This window comes from Myotis brandtii, unplaced genomic scaffold, assembly GCF_000412655.1.
Source record: "Myotis brandtii unplaced genomic scaffold, ASM41265v1 scaffold179, whole genome shotgun sequence".
In the NCBI taxonomy this organism is placed as follows: Eukaryota; Metazoa; Chordata; class Mammalia; order Chiroptera; family Vespertilionidae; genus Myotis; species Myotis brandtii.
This window is the reverse complement of record NW_005356635.1, coordinates 3115252-3137818: the sequence shown is the minus strand read 5'-3', so window position 1 is coordinate 3137818 and position 22567 is coordinate 3115252. Positions and strand designations below refer to the sequence as shown.

Sequence of the window (22567 nt, the reverse complement as noted above, 5' to 3'; positions counted from 1 at the left end):
CCGAGCATGGCTTTGGTGCTCACATTTTTCCTCTCTACCAATTCTAGCTCCAGAAAAGATGAAGTAGACATGTTTTTTTACTGTCTTTCCTGGGTAGAAGGTTTTCTCCCTTTTTTCTGATGTATTTGCTTTTTGCCTGGGTCCTAGGTTTAATGCTCCTCCACCTGATGACTGGCCTGAATTACACTTCATGGGCCTAACGATCCAGGTACAGTGAGAGGAGAAGCTTTTAAATTAAAAAAAGTGAAATTATGTAGAAAGTTAATATTAGAATAGGAAAAGAAATAGCAAAGTCATGAAAATATGACAAATGCCAACAAATATAATTAAATTCAGTCATCTCCACTTTTTTTCTGGCATTTTTTACTGCATCCCTTCATATGTCGGCAATTTTGTAAAGTTTTTAAAGGGGAGATTGTAAAAGTAATTCATTCTTCCTTTTGGTACAGTTGATAAAAATGGATTCAGGCTTTCTTCATTCTTGGCCTCTGAGGCTATTTCTCAGTTTCTTCTCAGACTAAGGGATGCATTAAATCTGTTTTAATATTTTATCTAATATTGCAATTCTCTTGTTAATGAGGTCAGCCAGGTTATTGGAAATCTAAGCCATTCCAACATACCTCTGTCTCCACCACTCCACTGAAACTACCCTTGTCAAGATAACCTACTCTTTGTCCTCATTTTACTCAGAAGCATTTGTCATAGATGACCACTTGCTACTTTTAGAAAAATTACCCTGTCTTGTATGAAAAGACTCTTTCCTACTTCATCTGATATTCTTCTCTATTTCCTTTGCTGATTTCTCCTCAAATAGAGCACCTTTTAATTCTCTTGAGAATTCAGTCCTGGGGCCTCCTCTCTTCTCTTTACATAACCTTATCACATCTCGGGAATTCCCTTGACCTCGACTGCATCTCAGAGCTGATGATTCTTAAATTTATGTCTCTAGGGGAACAATTCTGCTTCATGCTCCAAACTTACAACTCCAACTGCAAACTTATATACATACAGAAAAGGAACACATATCAAATCATATGAAATTGGAAGCACGTCAAGGGCCATGCAGATGTCCCTTCCCAATTATACATCTTTCCTTCCTCCTAGAAGTAACCATTACCTGGACTTACGTGCAATCCTTTTTTCGTCTTTTGCTGCTGTTGTTAACATTCATGAATACATTCCTATATTTTAATTTTACCTAGTTTTTTTCAACAGTAAATAAATGGAATTATACTATATACTTTAATCTTGCTTCTTTCACTCAGTATTATCTTTATAATATATGCAGCTGTCGTTTGCTCCTTTTTATAGCTGTGCAGTATTCCATTATATGAACATCCTCCAATGTAGGTTTACTTTTGTTGGATATTTGGGTTGCTTCTAGTTTTTGCTAGTATGAACAATGCTTCTAAGAACAGTTATGTATGTGCAAACTGATAAACATGCACCCACATATTAGGAAAACTACTAAGGAATTACTGAGTAATGTACTAATAACTTCAGATGTTTTAAAATAATGCCAAACGCTTTTTCAAAGTGGTTGCACTAATGTACATACCCACAGTACAATCTGTGTGTTTCTATTGGTACATACACACGTCACCACCATTTGATAGTGCCAAATGTTAATTTTTTGCCAATCTTGTTGGCATTTGCTGGTATCTCACTGTGGTTTTAATTGCATTTTCCTGATTACTAATGAGGTTGAGCACTTTTTCATGTTTAACAGTCATTTTGATATATTTCTTGTAAAGCCCCTGTTCAAGTCCACTTTTATAATGGAAGATTGTAAATCTGATGAATGGAAATTTGAATTGAACCACCTCAACCAATTCCAAGACTCGAGTCAGTTTGCAGCTCCAGAACCACTCAAACGAAGACCTACTCCCTTTGAGAAAGTTCCCAATGTTGTAGAAGTATCCATATTCTAAGTCATAACCTTCCCCAAAGGAACTTGTGTCCAGTTGCCAAGATGACTGTGCATTGGGGAAAACAATACAATCCGGCATTTCAGATATTTTGGACACTGTATCTAAACTGATAAAATTCCTGGGGATGCAGGAATGCCATTATGGTACATACACCAGTAAGAATAGAAATATATGTAGGTCAGATGATTAAAGCATTTTGGGCTATGTTCATCTTAACTGAATTCTCTTTCCAGCAGCTCCCCCCCCCCACCCCCCACGAATAGTCTCTGGCCTTCTGAAATAGTTTTATTTTGGTGCATTTAATTTCCTTGAGGGTTAGGCTGCCTCAACACCCTCTGATTTTTTGCAACACTGTAGTGTTCATTTTCTTTTGTACTCATAATCACAAATTGAAACTTCTCAGAACTACTTACAGGAAATTCCAATCAGATTGGGGTCTTACTTTACCAAAATTTATCAGTAATTTCTGTTTCCTGGGGGTCTTAGGACACACAGAATTTCCCTTTTCTTTGCTCTGCAACCTCCTCACATCCTCTAATCTTGGCAAAGTCTTACCAAAATATTGTTTGACTGTAATTTGGTTCCATTCACTTACATTTTTTGGCTCTATGAGAATGCCTTGTCACTTAATTTGCTGAAAATGCTATCTACAGCTTTCTTTAGCTCTCCTTGTTGCTTTTAAAAAAAATGAAAAAAGGATCTGGGAACATTTTAGAGTTTGTCATCTCACCTAAGCACATTCTTTCCTTAGTTTTATTATTGCCTGTCCTCTTGCTCACTGCAAATATCTTCTCCCACCACATTGCCTTGTCTTTTTACTCCTCCGGGAATCTTCTGCTGGACAGAATGCTTAATGTGTTTACATTAATCAAAAATTTCCTTCATGTTGAGTTCTTTTTCTGTGTTAAGAAATCAATTTTTTAAAATATATTTTTATTGATTTCAGAGAGAAAGGGAGAGATAGAAACATCAATGATGAGAGAGAATCACTGATAGGCTGCCTCCTACATGCCCCACACTGGGGATGCAGCCCGCAACCCAGGCATGTGCCCTGACCGGGAATTGAACCGTGACCTCCTGGTTCATAGGTGGATACTCAGCCACTGAGCCATGCCAGCCAGGCAAGAAATCCACTTTTATTCTAAGATCTTAAAGGTACTCCCCTATGCTATTGTCTAAAAGATTTATATACATCTCTGATTTAGCCAACATGGAACAGCTGGTGTCAGAATAACTTTCCTGCCATCACCGTCCACGAATCTGGATAAAAATATATGAAGATACTCTTTTCAGTGTTTGGACAATGGATACTACAAAGTTGAAATACTTGAGAGCAGTGAAGCATACCAGGTAACCTTTCTGGAAAAATTTTCAAACCTGGGGTATGGCAAGTGCAACCCCCAAAGGGAAAAGGGAAATTTATTTTTCTTTCCTTTCTTCTTTTCTTTCTTTTCTTTTCTCTTTCTTTCTTTCTTTCTTTCTTTCTTTCTTTCTTTCTTTCTTTCTTTCTTTCTTTCTTTCTTTCTTTCTTCTTTCTTTCTTTCTTTCTTTCTTTCTTTCTTTCTTTCTTTCTTTCTTTCTTTCTTTCTTTCTTCTCTCTTTTTTCCCTTCCTTCCTCCCTCCCTCCCTCCCTCCCTCCCTCCCCTCCTTTCGTATGGTATCTTTATTTTTTCCATCACTATTTACCATCCCCTCCCCCATACCCTCTTCCACACTACCAACCTCCCTATCCCCGCAGTCACCACACTGTTGTCCGTGTCCATGAGTTCTCTCTCGTTTTTTGTTTTCTTTTTTTACTCAATCAATTTCCAGGACTACTGAAGACATACTGAAGTTCCAAGCTGTTAAATTTGGTTTTTATTTTTCTAAGAAATTAAATTACTTCTTTAAAAAATGATTCTGATGTATTACTTAAGTAATCTTTTTTTTTTTTTTTAGTGATTGCTAGTCCAAATTTTAAGTTATGTGTTCTCTGAAAGTGTGAGGACAGCAAAATTTTCATAATTACTGAAAGGGTTGGGGACAATTATAACTAGTACTTCATTTCTTTTCAAGCCTTAGGCCTCTGGTTTAAAAATACCAACTTCCAAAATAAAGATCAGGAAGAAAATTTTGGTATTTTCTACTTAAAATGTATTAGTTTTTTAATATATGCTATCATTTTAAAATTATCATTTTTTACAGTTTCAATTTCTAATATGGCGAACAGCAATAGATATAACTGGCCTAAACAAAAGCTCATTTAGGTTCTCAATAGTTTTTGAGTATGAAGTGGTTCTGAGACCAAAAAGTTTGATAGCTACTCTTCTGTATCAAATAATATTCAAATAGGAACATTTTTTCAAAGTTGAAAAAAAGCTCATTCATAAACACCACAAAAACATTAAAATACATTAAGATACCTAAAATTAAGGACAAATGAAAATAATTTTAAAACTCTACTGAGGGACATAAAAATACAGTAAAAAGTCAAGCAACATTCTTTTTAGATAGGAAGATTCAATAGTGTAGGATGCCATAATTCTCTGTATACCAATCTGTGCAAGACAATGTAATTGCAATCAAAATGCCAGTAGGATTTTTATTTGAAAGGACATGAGTAATTCTAAATTTTTTTTGTAAGAGTACAGAAATTCTGGCAAAATGAGTATTAAGGGTATGTGTGTTAGGAGTAACACTTAACTTATTAGATAGGAAAACATGTATGTTACATATAAAATATTTTAAATCAATGTTAAAACAATAGTAATTAATAGTAATGGTAGTGAATAGACAAAAACAAATGGAACTGAAAAGTGTTTGTAAATATCAAATGTAAAAATTTATTATCTAATGAAGATTACATTTTAGATCAGTAAGGGAAAAGAATTATTTTATAAATGTATTAGACAACTAGATAATCTTGACAGAAATTTGTGAATCCTTACCTCACACCTTAAATTAATATAATTTTCAACTGCATTAAAGACTGACATAAAAAACAATCATAAACATATTAGAAGAAAACACAGGTATTTTTATAATACTGGACAGGGAAAACTCTTCCGAACATGGTATCAAAGGCAGAAATGATAAAGCAGGTCAACAGATCTGAATAAAAAGAAAAAGTCATGAAACAATATTAAAATAAAGTAAGTGACAAAAAAGTGCAATGTGTGTAATAAGAGATTAATGATTTCTAACATGAATTACTGCAAATTTATAGATATGAATACCCGCAAGGAAAAGTGCAAAGGGCATAAGAAAGTAGCTATACAATAAATACAAACAGCCATTAACATTGAAGTATTTCACTCTCACAAAAAATAAAAATAATACAATAAGCTTTTGGCTGTTACTGAAAAAATCTTAATGACTGATAACATTCTATGTCGTTGAACTTGTGAATAAATACTCTCACACGCTAGTGGTAGCAATGTAAACTGGAGTAGCTTTGGTGAAGAACAGTTTGACAAGTCAGTTCAACATTTTTAATTTGTATACTCAGTAGCTCAGAAATTATACATCTAGAAATTAAGCAGAAAGACAAAAGGTATAGAAATAATATACACATAGACATAAGTAGCAGCCTACATTATATAAATTATAGTACATTTTCCTTAGAATCAAATACTATAGGGGAGTAAGACAGGTAGATCCATACATACTTTCCTAAAATATGTCCACATTTATTATATTTTCTGTGCTTATGAAAACCGCTTATATATAGTTGCCTGTGTGTGTATATGTGCACAAGTATAGAAAGATGTCCCGAGGCATCAATACAAAAATGTTAAGTGTATAGTTCTGGGTAGATGCATTTGGGCAGATTATTACTTTTGTCTTATTACATAAGCTTTGTTTTATATATGTACTACCTGGCAGATTATGTGGCAAGCGGTATGCATGCAAAAAAATGTGTGGATGGGTATGAATTCATTTTATAAGACAACCCTCCACTACTGATTTCAAAGATAAAGCATTAAATAGCCATCATTAAAAGATCTCATTTGATAGAACATAGCAACAAGATTTCAATTAGAACTAGTGCATTTAGTCTTGAGGTCCCAGAGATAGTTTACAAATAAATTCCTAAACAGTGTTTTAGGGATTAACTTTTGGATAAAAAGGGATCTCTGAAAGGAACTAGTGTGTTAGTTCTTTACCTATTGTCTCTCAGTTCCAATTCAGCTCCACGCTTGTATCCTCAGCTCTGTAATGCTGGTGCTGGGATTGCAAACTGCTTTTTCCTGACCCATTTGCTGCATCCACTTAGATTCTGCCAGTAAGTTCTACCAGAGGACAGTTGGAAGGCAGAAAAATAAGTTTTACTTCCTAGTCTTTGCTTGCCAATTCTACCAGTGTTGACCTAATAGTGTCAATTGATTACAGTCTTCAACCACTTTAAGGTCTTCTAGTACTATCTTCATTGCATCCCTCAGAAGTAGCAAGAGTGGAGAGGTGGTGAACCTCCTCAGACTGAGCAACTGCATGGGGACTTGGAGCTCTAAGCTCCAAGTGCTATCTGATGTGCTATCTGATGTAGTGAAGTGGTTAATGGCAGGATCAAGATAAAAGGACAAATGTTAAAGGCCAACTTGCTCAGGTTAGCACTTTGGACGGTGTGTGAATGTTCCAGGGGTATTAATAGAGGAAAATGTCCATGTCAGTAAGGGTCTGGGCAGCTCTGTACAACAGAACTTTCTGTAATAATGGAAATGTCCAATACATTGTCCAATGTGATAGACAACAGTCACATGCCACTATTGAGCATATGAAATATGGCTAGTATGCCTAAGTAATTTTATTTGGTTTAAATTAAATAGCTACATGTGGCTGGTGGCTAAAGTATTGGACAACAGAGATCTAAGGTGACTGTAGGGCTGGAGAACCTGCAAGACTCCACCTCTATGAAGTTGCCAGATATCTTCAAAGTTACTGGGGACGCAAAAACCAGAGATATTATCTTCCTCTAAAGAAGCCCAGTCCAGCAATGGAAGACAAACATGCAAAAAGTCTTTGAAAGATTATTCTGCCAACAATGTGGAAGACAGATTGTAGGGACAAGATTAAATATAGATTTTGCCCCTTGTCAAAATTAAGAGATCAACAAAGAAAAGGGATGCATGAGCAACTATTAAAGAATTTGACCTGTTCACAACTTGGCAATCCATGGGAAATAAAAGTAGAATTGAAAATAATTTCCCATTTCTAGATTATTATATAATTAACCAAGGGAATATAAGAGAATCAGGCTTGGGAAGAAGTAAGGGATTGTTTTGGATTGCAAGGTTTAAAATGCTTGTGAAACATCCAAGTCTATATGTTAGACGAACAATTGGAAATTAACTCACAGGGAAGGTTTGCTTAGAAACATGGATCTGTGAGTCGGCGTGTAGGCAGTGCAGGAAGACAAGGTAGCAGACATGACTACCTAGGAAAGGTGAAGAGTTACAAGGGGCCTTGACAACTGTGATGTTTAGGGAACAAAGAAAATGATAAGGAATGCAGACAGGAATAAGAGTAGCTCAAGGAGCCTGTCTCAGGAAGGTAAAGGTTCTAAAAATCAGGAGCAAGAGTAACCAAGTGACAAACTGTAAAAAGGGCTGGCAATTATTGAACACTATGTGGCAGAGATTATTAAAGTGTTTTATATATAGAACCCCATTTAATCTTTTCAGAATCCTATAAGGTGGGTTATAGTGTAATTCCATTTTACAGATGGAGAAACTAAGGTACGGAAAGGTTGAGCTCACTTAAGGTCAACCCGCAGCTCCCTGACCCAGGATCTGGACCTAGGCATCTGGTCTAGAGCCTACACTCTGAAGCCACTCAGCAGAGAGAAGTCCAGTGAGCTACAGACTGAAAACGTTGGCGTGCAGCTTCGGCTGGAGCACATACCAAAGCAAGTTGGCCCTATCGCAGAGGCGGCCAAGCAGTACACTTAACCCTCTGCTTTTCCTGTGACGTACAATAATGTGAAAAGCAAACCTCTTCACCTGAATGCTTTAGCTAGGTTTAATTAGTCTCTCAGGGTAGAGCCACAGATGATTCTTAGAATTGAAGTTGGAGAAGCATTTACCAAATGTCCTCACTTTCAAGTCTTTTAGGAACCCACATGCTTCTGATACACAGCCAGGGTAAGAAATACTAGTCGAGCACTAGATTAATGAAGAATGAAGGCCATCTGCTAAAGGACAAACTGATGTACAGACCATGGGCTAGTATAAGCATGTCAAACTCAAAGGCTAACATGGGCCAAATAAATAAGGTTTAAGTTTATGTGGGCCACAAAAAAACAAAAAGCTTCAATTTTCATAGAAACATAGGTTTATTTCGATAGAGACATGCTGAATACAAAGGGCTGAAAAAAATGAATAATCATTACATAAAATATTAGAACATTTTAATAAAAATATTTTTTCTTGACCATTAACTTACTAGACACTGAATAACTGCACAAATTAATAAGCATAACACAAATAAACCTATTTTTCTTGTTCTCCAAAGCAAAATATTTCCTGTTGTGCACACCAAACAAGTCAGTCCAAGACTAATGACGTGGCAATTGGCTGCTAAAATATTCGCTGCTAATATTAGTGGAGAGAAATGGTGCGCATAAGGAACATAAGGGGAATGAATGCAACACGATTATAGTATTCAGTCATTAGGGAACATTGTAGTTCATTATTAATAATTATGTATAATGATATTGTAGAAATCAAGTTATTAAATTTTTATTAAAACATTTCTTACATACCATTATATTGGCTGGTCTGCAAAAATACGGCCCACGGGCCATGAGTTTGACATGCTTGGACTGGTACAGTGGTCGGCAAACTCATTAGTCAACAGAGCCAAATATCAACAGTACAACGATTGAAATTTCTTTTGAGAGCCCAATTTTTTAAACTTATATAGGTAGGTACATTGTTATTAACTTAGTGACTAAAAATGATTTTGCTTAGTTTTAGGTTTGAGGCTTAGAAAGAGCCACACTCAAGGGGCCAAAGAGCCGAATGTGGCTCGTGAGCCGCAGTTTGCTGACCACGGGGCTAGTACAAGGCAAAAAAAAGAGAACTTTTTAAAAATTAATTTTGTAGAAAAACAATTACGTCCCAAAATAACGGATGTAATTTAAATTTATAACTTCATTTTATACATTTGATTTTATTTATATTTTTCTCATAACACTGGATTTTCAATGTCCATCCCCCATTCCATTCTGGTTATCTAATCATTACCTGTAAACTTACAGGTTTAGAGGAGAAATTTGAAGGGGAAGATCCTACCCAATGTCCCCAATTGTCTTAGCAAGGCAAAGGAAACATTATCCCATTCTTACTGGAGCTGACATTAGATAGGAGCTGAGGACAGTAGTGAAGGTTTGAAATAGTCATTGAGAAGAATTGTGTATGGAATGAAAAAGGATTTTTAAAATTCTGGTGTGTGTGCATGTTTGTATTCAATTGTGTAGATAGTCTATGTCACTCATGCCTCATTTAACTTTTATTGGTGTATTTTTTATTATTGGTGTATTCAGGCCCAGTGCATGAATTTGTGCGGGGGGGAGGGACCGCAGGAGGTTGGCCGGTCGCCAGCCAAGGGAGGTTGGCTGTGGGAGTGCACTGACCACCAGGGGGCAGCTCCTGCGTTGAGCATCTGTCCCCTAGTGGTCAGTGTGCATCATAGCGACCGGTCCCTAATGGTGCTTTTAGATATATAGATTACTGTTAAGTCACCTCTATCAAAGCTAATTAGAAAAAGGTGGACTGGAGGGGGAAGGAGAAAGTAGATGGCATCTCATTTTTGTAAAGGCATTCCATTCCTCTCCCAAAAAAGCCAATACTGCTTATGTGTATACACTGTATAACATTATGCAAAAATGGAAAATATGTGGCCACAGCAATTATCAGTAGTACCTCCAGGGTGGGGGTGGAATAAAAAAGGGATGGGGAGTAGGTAAGAATAAAAACACTAGCAAAACAGAAACAGAACCGTGACATAATGTTAAGTAAACCTGATGAAATAAACACAAGAACAAGGACCAGTCAACACGGACTACTGCATTCATTCAGCAAAGATTTGTTCAATAAAAACACTAACTGATTAGATGAATGCTTTGTGAGCACTTTCTAACATACCTGCTATATCTACTATAGGTTTTGGAGAAGTGTAAGTTAGAAAACAAAAAAGTAGATGTAAGAACAGAACTATAATCTTGAGGCTGAAAATGCTATTTCTGTTTTTGGAAAGGAGCTATGAACTGGGTCATCACATATTGCTATGGACTAAATTGTGTTTCCCCTACCCCCTGCCAAATTCATGTGTTGAAGCCCTTACCCACAATGTGACTACCTCTTTAAAGGCTGTATCTCCATATGTAATTAAGATTAAATGAGGGTGGGGCTCTAATCCAATATGACTGGTATCCTTATAAGAAGAGGGACCCCAGAAATATGTGCATGCACAAAGAGAGAAGGCTGTCTACAAGCCATGAAGTGGCCCCAGGAGAAACTAAACCTGTCAACACCTTGATTTTGGACTTCCAGACTCCAGAACTGTGAGAAAATGTGTTTTTTAAGCCACAATTCTATGGTATTTTGTTTTGGCAGGCCTAGCTAACTAATACATATAACTTGAATAAAATTAAGCGGTGTTTAATTTGTTTAATGATGCAAATTCTTTTTTTAAATTAACTTCCCCCAAGCAACGGAGTGATTGTACTTTTGGAAAAGGACAGGGGGATCCAGAGGCAGAGTCAACAATTCTGAATTATAGAGCAAAGACACTGGCCTTGTAGAGAATCAGATAAAGGAGAAAATCCACCTTAGTCTCAAACCTAAAACTAAGCAAAATCATTTTTAGTCATGTCCTTGAAATTATAAGTGAGGGAAATATGAGAATCTTCCAACACATAGGGGATCCCAAGTAAATGGAAATTAAAAAGCATCGACTTGAGGTGCAGTGGATCTCAGACTTGAGCAGATCAGAATCATCTGAAGGACTTGTTTAAACACAGGTCACTTGAGGATCTTCTGAATCAGGAATCTGGTGTGGGACTCACGAATTTCCAGTTCTAGCATGTTCCCAGACGTTGCTGAAGCTGCTGGTCTGAGATCACGATTTGAGAACTGATTCAGTGTATGGTCATTATAGTATTTTAATGAACCTAGAAAGTATTAGCGGGGCCTCAGAGGTTCACTCATGACTACAGTCTCCCTATGCCCGGTGTTTATAAGAAATTCATACAAGTCTTAAGTTATATCTGTTTGAATTCTGCGTTGTATTACTGCAAAACATAATTTTTGGGGGGTGGGAAGGGAGGACTATAGTAATCAAAATGAGAGTCATTTAAATAAAAATAAAATCTGCCACAGACAACAGTTTTATGAAGTTCCAAGTTTTATATTACTGCCTATAAATTATATTTAACCCAGTAAATAAGGTAAGAAAATTTTGCTGACCTAAAGATTAAAGCCGATATAAAAACAAGTAATTTCTCCAGTTCTTGAAAAAGGTCACTTCTGTAAATAAGTACTTCAGGTTCATTACTAGGAATAAATAAACTGGCTTTTCAGTATGAAGTAAATAGAATAATAAAACTTACCTTCGGCACAAGAGCCACATGCGATTCTCTGGATGTGGCTTATAAAAGGAGAAATTTCCACCTGGTGTTTGGGTGTGTTGTGTCTCAGTAGTCAGTTAGACACATAAACACAGATCACTTTACCGTTATGGTAGAATATCATAAAATACTGCAGATAATTTAGAAAAGCTTAGATAATTTATATAAAGTTTCTGAGGTTTTGACAGAACTTGAAAACCAATGCAGAACACAGATTCTGCTGAAGTGAAGAATATAAAATCTGAATCAAAACACAGTTGGATAGCTACGATATGCAAAATCTACACTTATAAAAGAAACAGTACCAGGTCCTTGTCATTAATGCCTTAGCAGCATACTGATACCTTTGTAAGGAGCATCCTAGAACAACTTCATATCCCCCTTTCCTCCTCTGTCCAGGATCTTTTGTGAGAGGCACTTACACAGAGCACTTTTGGCGGCGCCGTAACAAACATATGCACAGTATAATGATATATTTTACTAAGCTAACAAAGTATTGTTCATAAAGAAATTTTATAAATTCAAAAATAGGTTGTTGGTAACATGATTACCTTTAAAGCATTGATTTTGATTCACAATGTTACTTCATTAATCTTAAACAGAAGTTCCATCTATAAAATGTTCCACAGCTTCTTCCTTATTGAAAAGGTGCTAAATAAAAGCAGGTCAGATACTCAAATTCTAGGTCAACAACAGCAACTTCATTTCACAGCACTGATTAGCAGAGAACATTTTCAATTAAAGTAATATACAATTTACAAAAAAATAGAATGATTCTGTAATGCAAAACATTGTCTTCCACTACAAAGAACATGTGTGTATGTGTGCACGTGTATGTATTATGTATACATATACATATTTCTTATAAGTTTCACTATTAAATAGCCCTTATTCAAGTATATTTTCTGGTATCTTTTAAAATAATCACCTAGCTATATTATTTGTAAATACATAAAAAAATAAAAGGTTAATCTAAGAAAGGTTGAAAGTTTCAGTGTGGTTGACTTAGTCACTCACTTCAGCGAAAACCTGATTTGAATTCAAAATAAGTTTAGGTGCCATATTAAGTTTAACTACTTAGTAAAAAAAAAAATAAAAAATATATATATGTATATTTTCTGGTATCTTTTGAAATAATCACCTAGCTATATTATTTGTAAATACATAAAAAAATAAAAGGTTAATCTAAGAAAGGTTGAAAGTTTCAGTGTGGTTGACTTAGTCACTCACTTCAGCGAAAACCTGATTTGAATTCAAAATAAGTTTAGGTGCCATATTAAGTTTAACTACTTAGTAAAAAAAAAAAATAAAAAATATATTTGTCAAATATTTAGTAAATTTCCAATGTGCTAACATTAGAGCAGAATAAAAAGTCTGTATTACTCTACTCATCACCCACTCTTAATCCCCAAAATTCATTTATATAACTAAAATAACACACTAATATACAATATACCTGCTTACAAACACATAGGTAGCCATAAATAAAACTTTATTCTTTAATTCCATTTACAAGCTACCAAATGTTATGTATCGTACACAGTGCTGAACACTTAAACGGCTGTAGCCATGGAAGGATCCAGACTCAATGGAACAATGTAGGTAAAGATAAAAGCAGTAATACTGTAAGAGAAAGGTGGCAAAAACATGGTTTTTCAATGATACGATCAATCAGATTTGTAATTATACATGAGATCTGGCTAAGACAAAGTCTGAGAGCCATGCGATTCCCAGCTTTATTGTTTGCAGTCCAGCTAAAGTCTGTATAGTCATTTTGTATTTTGAAGTCATTAAAATAAAAAAAAAATGTTAAAAACTATAGCAGCAACAAGCAAACCTTGTGACAAGAAGGCAAGGGTTAAGAACTGAAAAAAAAGTTTACACAGTGTGTTTAGGAAAAGTGTGCGCTGTTTATCTTCCATCAGCAGGAGTTCGACTGAGGGACAACATGATTCGGGCAAATCTCTCGCACAGTTCAAGTGTGGAATATGAAGGTAACTTCGGTGGCTCCTGGAAACCTTTAATCTCCGTAGAACAATCGAGAAGTTTTGGCAGAAAATCTGTCAGCTTCTCTTGGAGGTTTGCTGCAAATAAAAACAATTAGAGGTAACTAAGGATAGATAGCAAGTGAAATTATCTTTAAGATGATTTATTAACTTGGAGTGGCCAGTTGATGATTCATTTTAAAATATATAAAATAATTATCATCCTGAGGGAAGAGATAAAAGATAATGACAATGAGTTCATAGCTTAGTTTGTAAATAAGAAAAAAGTAATGTGAATATTACAAAATATAAAAAATGATACAAATAAATAATATTAATTCTAACTGCTTTTAATTCCAACCAACTCAGGTGTCCACTAGCATTATTTAAACTTACATTCCATTTCTTGTCCAAGATAAGAGCACCATCGATTTCTCATATCTTCCACAGCAAGTATATCTTTCTCTTCCATTTCATCCACCAATAATAAGGGCAAAAATGGGACAATAAACTCATTCATAATAATCAGACCATTGTTTACTTCTCGATCCTCTCCAGATTCAAACAGTTCTGCAGCTTGCTCATTTAATTTCTTAATGCAATGAGAAAAAGAACAGGTTTGTTTTCTTTTTTAATGTAATAAAATACCTGCAAGTATAAATACTGAAGATGATATAATGAGTATGTTCACAAACGGTATTAGAACAAATGGCAATCAGGAAAAATAATCTCAAGCTATTCTAGCATGAAAAATCTCTTAGAAAAAGCTGTGTATAACAACAGAAATAAAAGGAAAAAGAAGTGGGGAAAATATTGTTGTTATGCTTTTAAAATTTGTGTTTAGCTTATATTGATCATCACTACAGGGGCCAATTTTTATTTATTCTCCAGGGATGAACTTCCCCCAATACTAAAATTTAATAAGCACTCAAAATAATTTTGAAAATAAAGAGATTCAAACTCCATATTAATTTTGAAAAACTCTTTATCATTTCTCCATAAATGTCAATTGAACAAGAAAAGCTATATTCCTTCGTACAAAAATATGAAAGTAAACAATTAATTCATTTATCCCTTCAAAAAATTCTTACTGAGTTCATGGCATGTGCCAGAAACTGTTCTAGATGCAGGAGTACTTAAGTGATTAATACAGAAAACTCTCATGGAGCTTACGATGTGGTACAGGGACTAGTAAGCTTTTTCGGTGAAGAACAAGATAGGAAATATTTTAGGCCTTGAGGGCCATACTGTTTCGGCTGCAATTACTCAGCCATGCCATTGTCTTACAAAGGCAGCCACATCTTACCTAATAATAGACAAACATGCAAATTGACCGTCTTTCCACTACGCCCACCAGCCAATCGGATAAGTATGCAAATTAACCTAACAAAGATGGCGGTTAATTTGCATACGTAGGCGCCCAGTGGCCTGGGTCCCGGGAACATCATCGGCACCCAGGTCACTCCGAGGTAGGGCCCCGTGTGGGCCCTGAGCCGCCTAGGAAGGGCCTGAGCCAGGGAGCTCCTGGGCAGGGCCGAGCCTGCGATGGGAGCTGAGGGGCCGAGCTGGCGATCGGTGTGAACTACAGAGGAAACACCTTTTCTGACCGCTCATTGGCTAAGCTCCCTGTATGCCACTGCTAATATTCTTATAACTTGGGTTAATAAGAATCCAAAAAGGTGATCTAGGGTTCTTCCACCTCACTCCTGGAGAAAAAAAGGAAGGTCCACTGCTGGAGGGCTAAGAAATGTCATATCCTGCCCTAGCCAGTTTGGCTCAGTGGATAATGCCTCGGCCTGCCCACCACAGGGTCTGGGTTCAATTCTGACCAAGGGCATGTACCTAGGTTGCAGGCTCCTCCCTGGCCCGGGCCCAGGTCAGGGCTCATGCAGGAGGCAACCAATCAAAGTGTTCCTCTCACTTTGATGTTTCTGTCTTTCCCTTCTCTTCCACATTCTCTAAAAATCAATGGAAACATATCCTCAGGGGAGGATAAAAAAAAGAAAAAGAAAGCAAGAAATGCCATACCCTATGAAAGACACATCTTGAAAATGCCTAAAGAAAGTTGTCATTTTTTCATGGTGAAGGGACTGGAGTCCGTGTTGATGAAAACACCTTGGTGGCTGCGGTGACTGGCAGTGGCTGCAGCAGCAGGGTGATGGGGCTGGTGCCTTCCCCTGATCAGCCTGGTTGCCTCCCACAAAGGGAGGCCAGACTGCGGCTTAGGCCCGATCCCCAAGGGGAGCAGGGAACAGGCCTAAGGCGTCAGTAGGACATCCCCTGAGGGTTCCCAGTATGTGAGAGGGGGCAGACTGGGCTGAGGGACCCAGCCCCCCCCCGCCCTGCCAGTGCATGAATTTCGTTCACCGGGCCCCTAGTATGAATTATAAATGAGTATGGTTATGTTTCAAATGAAACTTGAGAAAAACAAGTGACAGGCTGGAGTACAGGCCAAGTACGCTGATCTCTAATCTAGTAGAACTGAGAGATCCTTAAGGATAAGAAATATAGACATAAGAGATAGATAAGGAATCCAGGTAAAATAAGAGCTATAATATTTAAGGGCTTATGTTTGAAATCTTATGTTTATAGCATGATAAATATGATTTCAAATAACCATAGTTTTAAGCTGAATTTCAAATATAAAGATTATATTATTTGTTTTTTTTTTTACATTCTGGAATAGTTTATTTCCTAGTCACTGTTGAAGTTTTATTGTTACACATCAATATACAATAAAACAAACTTCTAATTACTACAGAGAACCCAGATTGTCTTGTGGGCAGAGAACGTATCAAGGGTTTGTAGACTGGTTGCAAATGCAAGGAGCAGATGAAAATACTATTGAAAAGGTAAATTTATACCCCCCCAGAACCCAGATTGTCTTGTGGGCAGAGAACGTATCAAGAGTTTGTAGACTGGTTGCAAATGCAAGGAGCAGATGCAAATACTATTGAAAAGGTAAATTTATACCCCCAAAAAACAATCCTATGCTATTATTACAAAGATGCTTACCTCCTATGTATTTGATCTTTATTTCAGATTGTTAAAGAAGGTTATACACTTTCTGATATTCTTAATGATACCACTAAGGAAGACCTCAGATACCTTGGTCTATGGTAAGAACAGCCTCAGAACACTTTGCACAATAGAAAATGACTTTTTTCATGTGATTATGCTTTGAAATAAAGTAGTAGAAAATAAAGTGCAGCTGCCTTTCCCCCTTCATTGAAACTCCTTTTTCTATGGCTTAGAAAACTCCAAACTCTGCAGTTTTCCCAGGTTCAAGTTGGGACCTAAAGCCAAGGGGTGGCAGAAGCTGAAGCCTCTGCAGGAAAAGCAGGAAGGCAAGGTAAGCGCTCTCCCCATTCCGTGCTTCACCAAAACCCTTCTTTAAATTGCAGCCTGCATTCTGGTTCCCATATCATCTTAAATGGGCTGTTCTGCACAGATCAGCACACCTGCACATACCTCTAAGGGCATGTCCCACTCCTGCTGGGGCACAAGTGTCACCTTCATGAGTGAAAATAACATATTTATATTTTAGCTAAGTTTTTAAGATGAGAGAAAATCTAGACAAGCCTAGAGTTATATACTATAGTTTTTGCCATAGGGCTCCTAAACAAGTATTCTGTGGTGTTGCTTTGAAGTTATCTTTTGACTCTAAAGAAGGCTCTTGTTCTTGTTTCGTAGTGGTGGGCTCCTCTGCAGGCTCTGGAGTGCAGTCTCCCAGTACAGAAGATGGACTCGGGGGCCCCCTGGCAACCCAAAACACTGAACCAGTCGGCAAAGCCACGGGACAGAGGGAGATAGGACTCCACATCTTTGTTGTTAAATTTCTCATACAGACACACATAAAACTTGTATCATTCTTGTGCAATTTACTTTTAGCTTGGAGAGAGGCTTAAGTACTAATTACTCACATTCCATGCAGCCTCTCCTTTCCCACCAAGAAGGGAGTGGCAGAGTGATGAAGAAATCTAAATATAAAAATGTAATCATTCTGATCCCATTTCAAGAACATTTATGGTTTATCACATGCAATACTTAGGATCCATAAAAAAGAAGGGATAAAGAATTGAGTCTATTCTCCCATTCTTAAGGGAATAACCCCAGATTACAGACATCATCAAATTCTTACCCCATCAGAGTTTATAAAGTCAATCAGTTATATATGAGTCTAGAAAATTTGCTCAATGTAAGACAAAAAGATAAAGTAAACAAATATTATGTACATTTAACTTACAAGTAAACATTCTCTTCTATAATGTGATATCAACTCTTCATCATGTCCTCTGTATGGGCCTTTGGACAAGAGTTCTTTGTTATTCTGATAGGCACAGATAAGGAACAGCAAGGAATCTATATAACTTAAAAATTATAAAAAACAGATAGCATTAGTATTTCACATAAAATCCAATTATAATTATTAAAAAATTTAAATAAACACATTTTGATTATCCAAAACAACATTATAATAAAAACTATCATCTGATGTATTGGAAGACTGAGAGCCTTGCTTTAAAAAAAAGGCATATAAAATAAAATAAAAATAACAAAAAATAAAAACAGGCACATATGAAACCATGAGACAGTTATGTCTTAAAACTGAAATACAAAAAAATCAAATAAATGAAACAAAACAAACAAAAACTGGGAGAAAAGGCCATAATTGATGAATTCAGGTAGTTGCTTTTGTCTGCTTTGGGATTTATTTTCCTGATGTCTTTCATTTAGATTCAAAACCAAGACATGTGAAAATCAATAAACTACTTGTTTAATGTAATGTCATTTTTGTTTGAAGAAAGAATGTTACTTTGTTTTTTTAACCACATCATTGGTTCATTCAGTGACTATTTGGTCAGGTTTTTTCTATGCCACAGGAACAGTTCTAGTCACTGAGAAAAACTTCATGCTGTGGGGAGAATATCCAAGGGAGATGAGAAAAACATGGGAACTCTAGCAAGATGCAAAGAAACAAAAGAAAATACTAACATAAAAGGCTGGAAGTGTAGCCTTGTATTATATTTAATACAAGTAATATTAATTTGTTAATTAAATCTAGAAATTATGGAGTTCAAACTAGTTAATAAAGGGAGGAGAGGAAACTGTTTGAGTGTTATATCTGCCTATGAAACAATTACCCTTCTAACATGCTACAGGAAAAAATACATAGATATATGTTTGTAAAACTGAAATATTAAAGATATTTTAAGATATTTCCATTGTGTTAGTTTGTCCAATCATAACATATCTTTCCATAGATTAATTCATAAAAATGGAACATCCTAAAAAGTAAAATATTATAAAGAAAACTCTAGGATACACTGTCAATCAGTGTTAATGCTTATTATATAATTTCATGTGTTCAGATATAAATGATCAAGTCTATATTCTAATGTTCAAGCACAGAATTATTGGGAAATTAATGCATTTGTGACAAATCAAATTATACTCTGAAACTGTCTGAAAAAAATGTCATTTTATACATTTACTAAAAATGGCTTCTTCTAGGAATTTGTTTTTGAGAAAACCTAAGATTATGAAACTTTATTCTGAAATAATATAGACACAATCTCAGCTAAAATTTTTTTGTTTTACTTATGAAAAAAAGAAGTGATAATAACAATAAGAGTTGTTTTATGTCACTAAGTTGAAGTAGTTTGCTGGCATATCTACCTTTTCTTTTATAGCTGTTAAATTTCCTGTTACAAAGGTCTCCCCTGAATGACACTCTTATCTGGCCTCTTAGATCTGAGTCACCTCTCTGAGAATAGCCCTGAAGTCATGACCTTGTTCCAATTTTCTACTGAAGTGCACAATTCGTTCCATATTTTATCAACTACAATGTGGTGACTGCCAGGGGGAGGAGGTAGTGGAGAATATAGAGGGGATAAATGGTGATGGATGGAGACTTGACGTGGGGTGGTGAACACACAATACAGTGTACAGATGATGTGTTGTAAAAGTGTGCACCTGAAACCTGTATAATTTTGCTAACCAGTGTCACCCCAATAAATTCAATAAAATGGAAAAAATAAAGTTTTATAAACGTTTTCAATCAGAATAAAAATCAGCAGTCCAGTTACCACATTTTTATTTAAGATAAAATAGACTGTGTAGCCTGGTGGACTCTCTCTTTATCTTTACGTATACTCCTTATACCACTGTAAATTTATGGTTACTAAAAACATTATTGTACTTCACTACTCAGAACTGACAATGGCCCATCAGTAAATATTCCATTCATAGCTTTCAAATGTTATATTTTCATTAAAAACAAAGTTTGACAGAACCTTTTGGAAATATTTTATATGCTGCTAGCTATGGTAACTGCTATATATACTGGTAAAGTGAGAATATTGACATTTCTTTTTACAGTATTCTATAAACATTACTGGTAACCATTACTAACTTTCCAGTTGATCCTTCCAATTTAATTTACATTTGTTATACTAGAATATTGACTTTTGAACAAATATATATGAGATAAGAAAATTATGAAATTTCAACATATTACTAAGTTATATCTTAAAGACCTTTAACAGATGTTAACTAAAAAGAGCTGATCTAGATACTATGCAGAGAGCTGGCAAGAGACAGTTTCATCTTTTTAATTCTGAGTGAGATAAATGAATAATACTTTTTGTGCTTATCTGATTTCATTAAGTTATACAAGAATACAGGGGTTCTATTTAATTTTCTCTCCCCAGTTAATTGTGTGACCTTGACAAAGTTATTGCCCAGTGCAGCTTAGTTTAGCTGCAAAATGTCATTTTAGTCTTAGACACTCTATTGAATTATAACATCATATTAATATTTTCCCATATCATTACAAATCTAAGAAATCCTAATATGAACTTAAATATTTCTATTAAAGAAATAAAGCTGTGACCAAAGTAATAACATAAAATAGAGCTATTAATCAAAATAGTTTTCTATTTCAATGACCAATGTGACATAAATTATCTTATAAACTACACAATAATCAGGACTTTAATAATTTGCATCCAAAGTGATGTGTAAAAATAATAGCTTTGTGCACTGTCCACCAAACAAAGTAGCACTGACCAATAGAAATTTCTGTAGAGATGGAAGTGTTTTATATCTTGGCCAATACAGTAGTTACCACATGTAGATACTGAACATTCGAAATGTGACTAGTCTGACCGAGGAACTAAATTTTTAGCTTTAAAGTTTTTATTAATTTAAATTGTTACACATGGCTGGTGACCACCATGGTGGAAATCATAGCACTAGAAGTAAAGGTATAGGTTATCATCTAAGAAAAAATAGTTCCATTACTTCAGTATGGGGAAGGGAAGGCAAAGAAAGGGGGAATGAAAGGGAGAAAGAATTCAATATACCTTTTACTTGGTTGCAATTTGGCCTATTTAAGATACAGCATTTTAAAAAACAAATCACTAGTCAAGTAAGTTCACAGTAAAATATGTTAATTAAGAAATATGTGAAGAAACAAGGCAAACTAGTGAATAATCAGTAGTGGTAAATAAATCAACAATGATCCTTTCTTCTCCATAACAATTAAAATAATAATAAATGCCAATATTATAGTTTAGTAAGTAGAAATGTCTTTAAAATCATTTACAATTTATATGAAAATAACAATCTAAAATGTGTTTGCAGTCACAATACTTAGAAGACAAGCGATCAGTTTTCTACGGCTCTATTTTTTATAGTACCTGAAAGTTCAGGCAGAGATTGGAAAAACTGTCTTTGATTTGATGTCAAGATTAGACTCAGACAGAAGGAATATGAAAAAGGCAGGTGCCCGAAGGTTAAGGAATACAAAGAATTCCATGTGCTGGGCTATCAGCTTTTCTGGTTTCCAGCAAACTTTTGGCTTCTATCTAATCCTATGTCATTCTAAACTTCAGGTATAGTATTTCAGAGCTTATAAAAACTAGACACTAATACCAACCTTACAGATTTAATTTAAAATAAGAAATACATTGTGTGTGGGTATATTAACTGTGCAATTTCCCTGTAAATCTAAAACTGTTATAAAAGAAGACATTTATTAAAAATATATATTGTGAATAAAATCTTTTCTATATGTAAGATAATAGCCGAATAGAATTACATACAAAAATTAAGCTCTTCTTTTCAGCTGTGTCCACTTTTCCTTACCTTTCTCTTTGAAAATTTTCTAGTCCAATTATGAGATACATGGTTGTTTCCCTGAATTTTCTATAATCCTGATGCCATTCCTGTAAGTGAAAGAAAATATAAAAGTATATACAGGAAGAAAACTACAATAAAAACTCTTCATAAAGTAATACACAATTCTAATAACTACTTGGGTTTTTTAAAAATTTGATTTTAGAGAGAGAGAGAAACATCGGTATGCGCCCTAATCAGGATCAAACTGGTTACCTTTCCATTCACAGGATGATGCTCAACCAACTGAGCCATGCCGGCCAGGGCTGATAATTATTTGAATTAATAGAAGCAAAGGGTTCAAAATTTAGATGAACTAGAGCTAAATTAAGACTTTAGTTTCTGCCGAAACCGGTTTGGCTCAGTGGATAGAGCGTCGGCCTGCAGACTGAAAGGTCCCAGGTTCGATTCCGGTCAAGGGCATGTACCTGGGTTGCAGGCACATCCCCAGTAGGAGATGTGCAGGAGGCAGCTGATCGATGTTTCTCTCTCATCGATGTTTCTAACTATCTCTCTCCCTTCCTCTCTGTAAAAAATCAATAAAATATATTAAAAAAAAAAGACTTTAGTTTCTGACAAAGACTATTTCTTAGTAAAATAATAAACATAAAAATGATTAGACATTGATGAAAAATTAAATGACAAAGATCTCATTAGAAACATAAGAAATATAAGATAGGATAATCAATCTGGTTATCTCTCAAAAATTCCTCAGTACAAAAACATGAAAATATAGAGTGGGGCAAAAGTAGGTTTACAGTTCTGAGTACGTGAAACTGAGTTTATTCTTTTATTATTATTTACTAGAGGCCCGGTGCACAAAAATTTGTGCACTGGGGGGGGGGGGGGGGGGGGGGGTTCTT

At 35.5% G+C, this 22567-nt stretch overlaps 1 protein-coding gene across 9 annotated transcripts in view; it reads right to left on the bottom strand.

Moving 5' to 3' along the window:
- Positions 1–11996: 11996 nt before the first annotated feature.
- The window catches only part of USP25 (ubiquitin specific peptidase 25), a 160534-nt gene continuing 149963 nt past the window's right edge, over positions 11997–22567 (bottom strand). For 4 of the 9 annotated variants that reach the window (XM_014537425.1, XM_014537421.1, XM_014537422.1 and 1 more), the window contains 4 exons: positions 21675–21754; positions 17770–17893; positions 13920–14115; positions 13010–13622 (listed from right to left, as the gene is read on the bottom strand). In XM_014537425.1, the coding sequence (XP_014392911.1) occupies positions 13450–13622; positions 13920–14115; positions 17770–17893; positions 21675–21754 (573 nt within the window). In that variant the 3' untranslated portion in view covers positions 13010–13449. Of the gene's footprint in view, positions 12175–13009; positions 13623–13919; positions 14116–17446; positions 17504–17769; positions 17894–21674; positions 21755–22567 lie in introns of those variants that run through there. The other 5 variants (XR_001361554.1, XM_014537419.1, XM_014537420.1 and 2 more) reach the window with 5 other exon arrangements.